This window comes from Puma concolor, chromosome A1 (genome assembly GCF_028749965.1).
Source record: "Puma concolor isolate L17-30 chromosome A1, mPumCon1.1.hap2, whole genome shotgun sequence".
NCBI classification, from domain to species: Eukaryota; Metazoa; Chordata; class Mammalia; order Carnivora; family Felidae; genus Puma; species Puma concolor.
In genome coordinates, this window is record NC_141667.1 from 44,195,217 (window position 1) to 44,207,250 (window position 12,034).

Sequence of the window (12,034 nt, forward strand, 5' to 3'; positions counted from 1 at the left end):
TGGTAATACCAAGTGGGTGGACACAGTTGCCACGAGTCCTGATCCGGGGAACTGCACACACCCATGTTTGCGAGTGAGTACAAGGGCAGGAAGGGAAAGGAACAAACACGCAAGTTTACCTTCATGGATTTGTACAGTTTGTCGGCAAAGAAGAGAGGCTTGTTCTTGACACTTTGAACTGGTAGGAAGAGGAGAGAGATGCAGGAAACTTGGTCAGAGGTGGCGTGCCCAGACTACGGGCCCCAGCTGTATCCGCCCACCTCCTCTCCCCCCCGCCTGGGCCTGCAGGGCATTGCCAACCCTGGGCTCATCCTCAGGGCCTGACACCTTCCCTCCACTTCCCGAAGCCCCTCCTCCAGACTCATCCTAGACCTGGCTCTCACTGGGGTGCAGCTCAATCCTGCTGAGGTGCCTGCAGCTAACCAAGGTGAGTGGAGGACACAAAGGGAAGAAACCCTCAGAAGCCCAAGGCACAGGGCCTCCAACTTCTAAGTGCATCAGAATCACTGGAGAGCTTGTTGAAAACTTGGGTTCTAGGCTCCACCCTTACAGACTCAGATTCAAGAAATATTTTGAGCGGCAATTCTCAAAGGATGGTTCCTGGACAGCTACAGCAGCAGCATCTGGGAACTTGGTGGAAATGCAAATTCTCACGGCCCTCCCCAGATGGGCTGAGAACGCCACTCTGAAGGGAGGTAACCCACTTTGCCCGGGACATTCGGGGTTTTAGTGCAAATCAGAATGGTTGGCTTCCCTACTTTGGTGCAGCCCACTGTTTGAGAACTACTGATTTGGAGGAATATTATGCCAGAGAATGGGTGTCTATTGGCCTAACTGAAGGCACCATGTGAATCCCAGGGGCTGACTCTTGCCCCAGAGCCTCACTGGCAGCCCCTGCCCCCCACCCATCACCACCCCAGATAACATCTGCCTGACTCTGCCGGTCCCTGCCCTTTCTCAAGGCCCAGGGAGTCTCCAGCCCTCAGCAGCTGCTGGATTTCAAGGCCCCAGAGCCCACACAAGGGTGTCTCAGGCAGCTCAGGGAGAAGGAATCAGACCCTAGTGCCAGAAAGCCAGAACGACTCTGGATATAAAGGTATCTCTGGGAGGAGGGCAGGGGGCAAGGGGCTGGAATTGTGTACCCCAAGGGCATGGTCACCCAAGATGTGGCCATGCACTGGCTCAGGAACCCATGGGAAAGATTGCATTGTACACTAACCTTCCCAACTCCTCATGTATAGTGTGCGTGTGCACGCCCTACTCTTGCAGGACACTGTGCCCCTACCCGATGTTGCCATGCCTCCCCCCGCCCCCCATTACCTCCCCAGGGAAAGCTGTTCCGTCATCCTGCCCTGCAGCCTGGAACAAGTCCTCACGCTACCCCACCAACCACACACTGGCAGGACCCCCGCAGCCGCAGGGGTTATTTTCCAGTAATAGTAGCTTAGGAAGTTGCCACGGCCACACTTGTCCAGGGAATCTGGTCACGTTCCCACTGTCCCCAGAGCCTCCCCAGGACGTCCATCCCCTTCCTTTGGTCCCCATTAATTACCAATGGCCACAAACACGTCCCTGACATCCCCTGACATCTCCTTCTTGATGGTGTGCTCCACGTCGTAGTTGGTCATCTTGACAAACTCCTGGAAGACTGGCCCCAAGAGAAGAGGGTGGGTGAACTTCAGTTCAGAGGGAGGGGAGAGATCACCCTTCCTCTCCCCGCCAGGCCATGCCCCAGGAAAGAGGGAAGGGGCATCAGGTATGGCCACAGCCCAGGCCTAAGTGCACTCACTGGGCAGGACTCACTGAGCCTCCTTGGGCTCAGAGCCAAATCTGTGTCACGTCAGACATGGCTCCAGAGCCTGAGACCAGTTCTATCCAGGCTGGGATAGCAAAAGGAGCTTGGGTCCTAGCAAAGGCTCTGCCCTGAGCTCAGTGAATGACCTTGGGAATGCCCCTTCCCCTTCTAGGCCTCCCTTTCCTCCTGTGTCAAGTTGGGATAGAGATTAATGTAAGTAATCATCATGATGACCCTGAGGAAGTTACTATGTGCCAGGCATCGCCCAAAGGGCTTTTCACGCATTATATTTTTCGTATCCTGACAACAATCGTGTAACCGTGTAAAATCCCAACTTATAGATGAGGGAGTTAAGGCACAGATATTCACTACCTCGCCCAAGGTCACACAGCTGGTAAGTGGGAGATTCAAATCGAGGCAATCTGGCTCCCAAGTCCATTCTTTTAGCCACGAAGCTAGAGCACCTTGAGTGCCAGGCAAATGCACGTTAAAAGAAAAATGTCTTAGTGGACAGGGCGCTTCACTGAGCACCTAATGTCAGGGCCACCATGTACTGGTGTGCCCTGTGCATGTGACAGCCTGGGGCTCAAAGAGGTGCAGGCAGTCCTTGTGCCATTAGCACCCCTCATTGCCTTGTTCCCGGCAGATACCAGCAAAGGTTCATGACACTGAACCTTCGAATCTTCAACACAATATTCTAGGCAGCCACTACCAATCTACTGAAGTGGCCTTGGAGGCGGAAGCCACCTGCCATCCCTTATCTCAGGCATCCCACCTGCTTCCCTAAGGAGGTGAAGGGGGTTGGTCTGGGGCTGAACATTGGCGGTAGAGCCAGGACTCGACTCGACTCAGCTACAATATTCTGGGGTAAGGAGTGGGCAACTGGCTCCTCTTGTCAGAGAGAATGGAGAGGCTCCCATCAGATCTGGGGAGCTTCCTGCTACATTGGGAAGGGAAGGGACTGAGACCTCACCTCTCCGGAGATGCTGATAGCTACGTGTGCACAGGATCGTCATGAAACGTGTCTCCAGGGAAGTTTTGTCTCCACTGGGTGTGTCTGCTATTTCCTGCAGAGCCCAGGTGGGGGCAAGGAGTTGGGAGGGAAGACACCGGAAGGCCTTGGTTATTCACTTTCATGTCTTTGCCTAGGCTGAGGGCAACTACCTAAGGAGGCTGACATTGGCCCCTTCTTCCTTCCTCAGCCTCCACGTTCCCCACCGCCAGTTCCCAGGAACCCTCTGGACTGACACAGGGGGCTTAGCACCAGGCATTTCCACTCTGGCCTCAGGACCTCGAGACTGGGACCCAGGGGAGGGCAAATAGGTACCGGGCACGGGGACTCAGAGTTCTTCTGTCCTTAAGGCCTTCTGAAAGCCCCTCTGGGAAAGTGTGTCTGTCCATGTGCAAAGAAAACAGCCTAGCCAGTGTTTAGCCAAGTGCGGTAAACGGACACATGTATTTTGACACACCACATATACATGCTTCCACAATAGTCTTCTAGCCAGCCACTAGCTCCATTTATATTGACATTTAATTTCCCTTTAAGAGTTCATTTCAGATTTCAAAAGGGCCCCTTTAAAGAAAACTACCCACGGCTGATGGCGTGTGGCACAAATCACGTGGCAGGCGAGTGGCTGAAATGTGGGAAACACTTGCCTGGCCCATTTTTTACCCAGTGGGGTTCTTAAGAGGCCCTGAAGGGGGGAGAGAGAACCTGGGGGCAGCCCCAACCACTGCCTGACTGGCCGCTTGGCCCTTCCAGAGGCACAGTCACTCAGCCTTCGCTCAGAGAAGCCATGAAAATCCCCGCGAAGAACAGGACACTCACCAAGATCTCAGCAGCCACCTGAGAGCAGGGAGGAGAGAGGAGGGAGAGAGGGAAGGCTTGAGTCAGAGGAGGCTGGGAGAGGGTGGCTCAGGGGCTCTGGGGCCCTGGGGGCAGGGGCAGGGCGGAGGGAAAACACCTTTCTCTGATCTTTGGGCCAGAGCCCACAAGGGGGAGAGGCCTGGGAGTTAACTCTGAAGTATTCACCTGAGGGGTCGGGGCAGACACAGAATGGGGCACTCTACCTGGCACCCCCAGCCACCTAGGGCAACTCCAGCCCTCAGCACGCCTGTCTCCACAGAGCCGCCCAGAAGTTAGAGCAAGAGAAGTGCTGAATTCCCCACACCCTTTACCACAAGGGGGTCTGAGACCTGTCATTTCACCCCCTCAAGTTACAGCAGGAGAGACAGGAAAGCTGAGGTCAGGAAGGGAGGGGACTTGTGGGAGATGCGCACAAAGCCAAAATCAGGTGGGACGATGCCAGCTGTCCAGTCATTTTACAAGGGTGACTTTTAATCACTGTGCTACGCTGAGTCATTAGGGCACTATTTTGTTAGGCAAGCAGCAGCGCCCTGGAGTGCCTGGGAACAAAATACAGCCAGCCCTGTATTCCCTAGACTGGGTTTTGCCCTTGCCTGTTTCCCTGAAACTCTGCCGACCACTTTTTTCTATTGGGCAAACCAAAACCATTCTCTTTATAAACTTCACAATAGCCTTCACTCTTTCCGGTATATAAATGGGCAACGTCTTTCAGAATTTTAAATGCACCTGCCATTTGATCAAGCGGTTACGTGGCTAGGAGTGTGCCTTTATCAATAGATTGGCCAAAGCCATTCAAGATATAATACAAGGTGTTCACTGCAGCATAACTTTGTGACAGAGAAAAACTGGAAACTACTAATAGCCCGATGATTTGATAAGCACACTATGGCTACCCAATAATGGAAATCCATGCAACTATTAAAAAGAATATTATTTAAAGGGAAACTCTCATCAGCACAGTAGACTGATAAGGAGAGTTTCCCTTTAAATTAAGCAAAAAAATTAAGGATAGCATATGTGTATAATAATGTTCCTTTTATCTAGCTAAGAAAAGGCTGGGGGCGGGGTGCCTGGATGGTTCAGGTGGTTAGGTGTCCAACTCTTGGTTTCGGCTCAGGTTGTGATCTCAGTTTGTGGGATCGAGCCCCGCATTGGCCTCTGCACTGACAACGAGGAACCTGCTTGGGATCCTCTCTCTCCCTCTCCCTCTCTGCTTCTCTTCCACTTGTGCTCTCTCTCTGTCTCTCTCAAAATAAGCAAATAAACTTAGGGGGAAAAAAGGCCTGGAAAGCCAATCTTTAGGAAAAAAAAAAAGTTTAGCTAAGGAAAGGTAAATGCACAGTCACACTTACGTATTTGGTGGTAAGCCAAGCTAGAGGCACAAGTCAAGATGGACAGTGGTTACCTTTGAAGAGAAGGGCTGGGAAAGCTTGTGCATTTTATTTTTCCGGAGATTTTATGTTCACATCTTCTCAATGTGCAAATGCGTTCTTTTTATGCTTTCTTTTAATGTCAGATAGGTGTTGTTGGGACTACTGGGATTATGGGATCCTTTTGGCTTTTATTCACCCCTTTTGATATCAAAAACTTGGCTGAAACATGAGGACATTACGGAAAGTGACATAAGCCAGTTACAAACAGGGAAATGCTGTTTGATTGCAATTGCACGTGGTCCCCAGCGTAGTGCGATTCACAGGGACAGAGGGTATGATGGTGGTTGCCGGGGCAGGGGGAGGGGGATGGGCAGTTACTGTTTAATGAGCACACAGTTTCAGTTTTACAAGATGAAAAGGGTTCTGGAGAAGGCTGGTGGTGATGGTTGCACAACACCGTGGATGTCCTTGACGTCACTGAACTGTATACTTAAAAATGGTTGAGATGGCAACTTTTACTATGTGTCATGTTTTATTATGTGTTATGTGCCTCTCACCACAATTTTTAAGAAGTGGTGCTAAAAATGCTAGCATTCTTTTCAAAAGAATCTGACGTGTCATTTTTCATTTATTTGAGCCAGAGGACCCCAGACATATTTGTTTTTTCAAAGCATCTTTAAGACAGTAATATGTGTAATATGAAAAATGCAGTGGGATGCTAAAATAATTTTCCAAACATTTGACACAAAGGCTTTTCCTGATTAGCCTAGCTACTTCGGGCAAAAATCAATCTGGGAAGTTCCTCCAAAAGTTAAACATACAGCTATCATAGAACCCAGCAATTCTACTCCTATGTACCTAAGAGACATGAAAATATGTGCACACACAAACATGTATACATGTGGGGCATCTGGGTGGCTCAGTTGGTTAAGTGCCCAACTTCAGCTCAGGTCATGATCTCATGATTCATGAGTTCGAGCCTTGCGTTGAGCTCTGGGCTGACAACTCAGGGCCTGGAGCCTCTTGGGATTCTGTGTCTCCCTTCTCTCTGCCCCTCCCCCACTCGTGCTCTGTCTCTGTCTCTCAAAAATAAACAAACATTAAAAAAATTTTCTAAAGCAAACCCATACATGTGTTTATAGCAAGCAGCATTATTCTGCATAGCCCCAAAGTGGAAATAACCCAAATGTCAGTTAGCTGATGAATGGATTAAAAAAAAAAAGATGGGGTGCCTAGATGGTTTAGTTAGTTAAGCGTCTGACGCTGGATTTCGGGTCAGGTCATGATCTCTCAGTTCTCGAGATCAGGGTCTGTGCAACTCGGAGCCTGCTTGGGATTCTCTCTTTCTCTCTCTGTCCCCATCCTTCCCCCCCCAAACATGTGCTCTTTTTCTCTCCCTCTCTCAAAATGAATACATAAACTTAAAAAAAAGGTGATATATACATACAATGAAACATCATTTGGCAGTGGGAAGGAATAAAGTACTGATATATGATAAACGTGGATGAACACTGAACATACTAAGTGAAAGACACCAGTCACAAAGGGCCACATATTGTATGGCACCACTTATATGAAATGTGTAGAATGGGTGAATCTATAGAAACAGAAAGTAAGTTAGCGGTGACTCAGGGCTGGAGGGTTGGGAGGAAATGAGAAGTAAGTACAACACGTACAGAGTTTCTTTGGGGGGTGATGAAATGTCCTAAAATTGATGGTGGTGATGGTTGCATTCAATCTGTGAAGATGCTAAAAGTCACTGAAGCATAGGCTTTAAGTGGGTCAATAGTATGGTATACGAATTATATTTCAATAGAACTGTTATATTAACAAATAATAGCCTGGGGATTGAGGTATCCCAAACTGGCACCAATTCTTCACTCTGAGTCTCCAGTAATTAGATTGCCTATATTATTTGTTGCTCAAACTGGAACATGGGGAGGATGGAAAGGAAGCTATCGGCAATCCCTATGGGGCAACAGGTGAACACTGCGCGCGCGCGCGCGCACGCGCACACACACACACACACACACACTGTAATAACAGACCCGGACTTCCGAGAGCTCGGGGGTGTGCTAGAAACCCAGGGTTGAGTGTGGGAAGGAGAAGGTGTAAAACAAACAGTGCCAAGTACTGATATGCATTATCTTTCTAGGAGGAACCTGGCTCTGCAGACCAAATGCCTTCAATTTTTGTTTTTGTTGTTTTTAAATGTTTCTTTTGAGAGAGAGAGAGAGAGAGAGAGAGAGAGAAAGGGCATGAGCGGGGAAGAGGCAGAGAAAGAGGGACATAGAGAATCCCAAGCAGGTTCTGTGCTGTCAGCACAGAGCCTGATGCAGGGCTCGATCTCATGAACTGTGAGATCATGACCTGAGCCAAAACCAAGAGTCAGACGCTCAACTGACTGAGCCACCCAGGTGCCCCTCTACAGACCAAACGCCTTCAATTTTTGTATACATTTTCCTCTGGCTTTCCCATTTCGCCTCTAGAAACCTATTTAAGGAAAACATTCCTGCATATGATGGAAGAGTTGGTGAGCAGGAAGAAGGTTGGTTAAAGAAAGCTTGGTAGCTTCTTAAATGGAATAGTAAATGGCCATGAAGGGATGTCAGTTTTTAAAAACAATAGGAACAGTACTCACAGAATATTAATTTTTAACTGTTATACATCAGGAATGCATTTTTATATACACATAAAAAGACAACTAAAGTGATATATTCCAAAATACGAGCAATGGCTATTACTAGGTTATGGATTTCTTTCTTTATTTTGGCTCGTCTCTATTTTCTAGAGGCTCTACAGAGGAGTATGTATTACTTTTGAAACCAAGTATTCTGGCTCGAAGAAAATGAGCCCACATGAAGACTAATCAGGGTCTAGCATCTGTGAATCTGGACGGGCAGCTGAGTTGGGCAGGCCTCCGTGTTTCCACCCAGGTTCTCTCTCACCCCTTCATCCTTGCACTGTTAGCCAGTGTGGCCCACCACTGTCCCCTGCTGGCCACAACTGGAAGCACAGCCCCATAGGTAGGCCCCAGGTGGACTCATTCCCTAGAGGATGAATTTCAGGGTGGAGGATGGATTTGGGGTGAGCTCTAAGGTGGAAGCCGTGTTCAAAAACCCTCAAGGGCACAATGAGACTGTTCGTAGTAGTACTTAATACACATATGTTGAATAAGCGAACGAAATGTGGCCTCAACAGGCTGCCCCAGGGGCTGGGTTCCCAGGTTAGCCCCCATAAATACGCCCACATGCAGCTAGAAAACCACATTTAAACAGAGCCCTGCAGCTTCTGACACCTGCATCCCAAACCAGGGGCCGCACAACTGGAAAGCAGCAGCCACCTGGTCTGGAAGCTGCAGGGAAATTGCCATACTGGGTCCTGTATTAGCATAAACTTTGGAATCAGGCAGGCCTGGATTCAAGTCACACCACAGCCACTTAGAAACCAAACCCTTGGATAGGAGCTTCATTTTCCTCCCGTAAAAAAGGGAATATGATAAAGTATAAAACAGTCTTAGCATCATGCTTTGTATTGGTATGCATTTTATAGTTTCGTAACCGTTGGGTTATAGCTAAGGATTCTCACAGCTCAGATGCTGGTATAACACTCCCCACTTCTCTGTTGGTGGAGCAGGGGTTGGAGCTGGTGCCTCCACCCCCAATCCATCAGGGTTCTTTTCAACCCACCAACTGTAAAGGAAGCGGGGCCAGATCCCAGTCTGTGGTGTCTGTGCCCAACGCCTGGACCTGGGTCAGGCCAGAGGGTACTGGGAGCAAGGCACAGGTGAGTGGGGACAGTGCACATGGCCTCAGAAGGGACTGCCCAACCATAAGGACTCTCAGGGATGATGGATTTGGGGTTGTCCAGCCTCCAGACCTCACGCGCCCCAGCCTAAGGAGCAGGACAGAAGCAGAGCAGCTAAGAGACCTAAGGGAACCCTTGACTCCATTATTCATTTAATATTAAATATTTACTGAGTTCTGACCATGTGCCACTTTGGATACATCAGTGAGCAGGACAAAGATCCCAGCCCCGGATGAACTCATTTTCTAGGTTTTCCCAGGACACTTCCTTCAATCTTGGTTCCATTTCATAAATAATAAACTCGAGACCATTAGCACTCAGGGCCCCTTCCCAGCAAGCTTCTGGACCTGCTCCCTCTGGGTCAATTCTACCTGGGCCATTGATTTGCTGTGTGACTTTCAGAAGTTATTCATCCTCCCTGGGCCTCCATTTTCCCACTGTAACATGAGGAATTTGACCCGGATGATCTATAAGTCCCTCTCAGCTCTGAAGGTCTGAGGGCTCTCAGCCTACTCTTCACCCAGGAAATGCCAGTAGGACCAGCACCACAGTCGTGAGAATCTTTCTGGAAGTTGTGAAAACACTCAAAGTCTTGCTTCTAAGGGGTAGAGAGGTGCAAGGGGTCCATGAGTCTAAATATCCACCAACTAAGTCAGCCATGTCCCTGCCAGGGGCCTTCCCCAATCCCAGACAGTCAGGGCCTGGCACGGACGGATGTCAGCTAGAGCCGCTTGGGGGGTTCTCACCTGGGCATCTTCCCGGGCCTGGTCCCGGTCTTCTCCTCCCTCCTCACGGTTCCCCTGCAGCAGGACCAGCGAGAAAGATCAGTCCCCACACATCCACCCTCTTTGCCCCTCAGCGGCCACAGGACGTTGGCTCAGCTACTCTGGCTCTCCGAACCCTTTCTATCAGCTTTCACATGGGGGCAATAATCCTGCCCTCAGAGCGAGGCTGTTGTGAACGTTAAATCTGAAGGCACTTAGCTCAGGGCGACTCGGACATAATGAGCTTGCAGTGCTGTGTGTCGGGGCCTGGCGACCGGGTTGCAGGAAGTCAGGTGATGGTGAAGGAAGCTTGTGGGTCATATGCAGGTCACCCACGTGGCTTTGCCCTATGAACTGGGGGCCCAAAAAGCTGGGCTGAGGGTCACTGGGGAGGGCCTGCTGGGAGAAGGTGGCACCAAGCCAGCTTTGAAAACTGAACAGTGAGGGGTTCCTGGGTGGCTCAATCAGTTAAGTGTCTGGCTCTTGGTGGCTCAGGTCATGATCTCAAAGTTCATGGGATCAAGCCACACGTCAGCCTCTGAACTAACAGTGCAGAGCCTACCTGGGATTCTCTCTCTCCCTCTCTCTCTGTCCCTCTTCTGCTTGTGTGCTCTCTCTCTCTAAATAAATAAACTTTAAAAAAAAAAAAAAAGAAAGTGAACAGTGGGAGAAGGCCTTACATGAGGCAGTCATGGTCTCAGCAGTGGGACTGAGAAGGCACGTGGGTGGGGAAGACACCCTTTCTTCATCAGGACTGGGCTCCTAGCTCCCTGCTATAGTCCCAGGCCCCCGGGGCGGGGGGGGGGGGCCGTGAACTCACTCACCGTGGCCAGAGAGATGAGGATCCTCTTGAAGTGTCCAGACGTATCTGAGCTCAGAGCATCCTCAAGGGACTTGTGATAGTCTGAGACAGAGAGAGGGTGTGTGGGCAGCTGTTGGGCAAGGATGGGGGGCTGCTTCTAGAACCTCAGACTTGAGCCAGAGCGCACTGGCAGGAGTGGTGGGGATGAAGAAGTTTGTGGTTGGTTCTTGGGAGCCTCCAGCCACGGAACTGTGGATCGCGACGCTGATGCCCCCAGTCCATCACCTCCCTCCCCCTGTCTCAGCTGAGGACTCTGGGAATCCTGCCTCTCTTGCTTCATAGCCTCCCTGTCTTCCCTCCTGCAGGACAGGTGTCAGACCCACGAGCAGGGCTCAGGCCGTGTCACTTCCCTGCTCAAAAGGTCTACCGCTTTAAAGCCGCTTATAAGGGGAAAGTTTAAACGTTTTTGATGGGTACTCAAGATTCTTTAAAATAATATTGTGACCAAGCACAGGCCTTCTGAATGAGGGCTCGGAGTGACTGCACAGGCCGCCCACCCAGGACGCTGCCCTCCTGTCCCCCAGAGGCCTGGACATTCTCTCCTCTCACTGTTTCCTCCAGGCCTTCGTGGAGCTGCGACTCTCTGCCTGGGCCACCCTTTCCTCAGACACAGGGCTGGGCACACCCAGGGGCTTATCACTGCCTCGTGCCTGAGCGAGGGGAGATGGGGCAGAGCAGTGGGGTGACGTCAGAGCTGGAGAGGTCACTCTTCTCCCACCACCTCCGAGTGGCACTGGGCCCAAGGCTTCCCACACTCACCTTCCTTATAGGCCTCACAGATGGCCCGGATTTCCGCATTGGTCCGAGTAGCGAGGATTTCGATGAGAGCCTTTTCATCTGTGCCAGCTCCCTAGAATGTGAAGATGAAGAACACTTAAGCCACAGCCCTGACCCCCATCAGAGTCCTGAGGGGCCCCGGCCAAGGAGGTCCCTGGTCCAAGAAACCACCCAGAAGGCAATCACACAGACCACCAAGCCTTCCTGGATTTTCTCCTTACCCCCAGACCAGAGATAGCACAATCACAATGGAACATGCCAGCTTGTCAAGATTTCCAGAACCTTCCATGAGAAGTGCTTTGGGCCAAAAATTTAAAAGAAAAGAGTATGTGGTATATGGGCATGTGCATATAAAAAGGCATATACACAAATGTCTCTGACTATAAATATTTATACATAAGGGTATAAAAAGAATTAGAAGTAATGCATCACAGTATAATAGTGATTATGGTCTCTGGGTGGGCGAAGGCTCACAGGTGATTTCTAGTTTCTTCTTTTTTTGCTCTGTATTTTCTCACATGTTATTTTGCCAGAAGAAATTTTTGTGCTTTAAGGAAAAAAAACATGCCGTATTTGTTTATATTTGGATTTGATGAGTGATCTATGGACAGATACATTAGGCCCTCTGGATTAAGGTGGCTTGGGGGGATGTGCTACTCAAAGGTCCCCACTTTGGGGGAAGGGAGGGAGATGAACAAGACAGATCGATCGACAGATTTAAATATCTGTTAAACACCTGCAATGTGCCAGTCACTGAACAAGCTGCTGCAGCCACAACTATAAAAAAAA

At 49.9% G+C, this 12,034-nt stretch overlaps 1 protein-coding gene across 2 annotated transcripts in view; it reads right to left on the bottom strand.

Annotated features, from left to right (window-relative positions):
• The window catches only part of ANXA6 (annexin A6), a 49,096-nt gene that overhangs the window by 3,733 nt on the left and 33,329 nt on the right, over window positions 1–12,034 (bottom strand). Inside the window, exons 18-24 of one of the 2 annotated variants that reach the window (XM_086696584.1) lie at window positions 11,228–11,318; window positions 10,431–10,510; window positions 9,589–9,642; window positions 3,624–3,641; window positions 2,769–2,862; window positions 1,553–1,648; window positions 120–178 (exon numbers count right to left, since the gene is read on the bottom strand). In XM_086696584.1, coding sequence (XP_086552710.1) covers window positions 120–178; window positions 1,553–1,648; window positions 2,769–2,862; window positions 3,624–3,641; window positions 9,589–9,642; window positions 10,431–10,510; window positions 11,228–11,318 — 492 coding nt within the window. The remainder of the gene's footprint in view (window positions 1–119; window positions 179–1,552; window positions 1,649–2,768; window positions 2,863–3,623; window positions 3,642–9,588; window positions 9,643–10,430; window positions 10,511–11,227; window positions 11,319–12,034) is intronic. The other variant, XM_086696797.1, reaches the window with a different exon arrangement.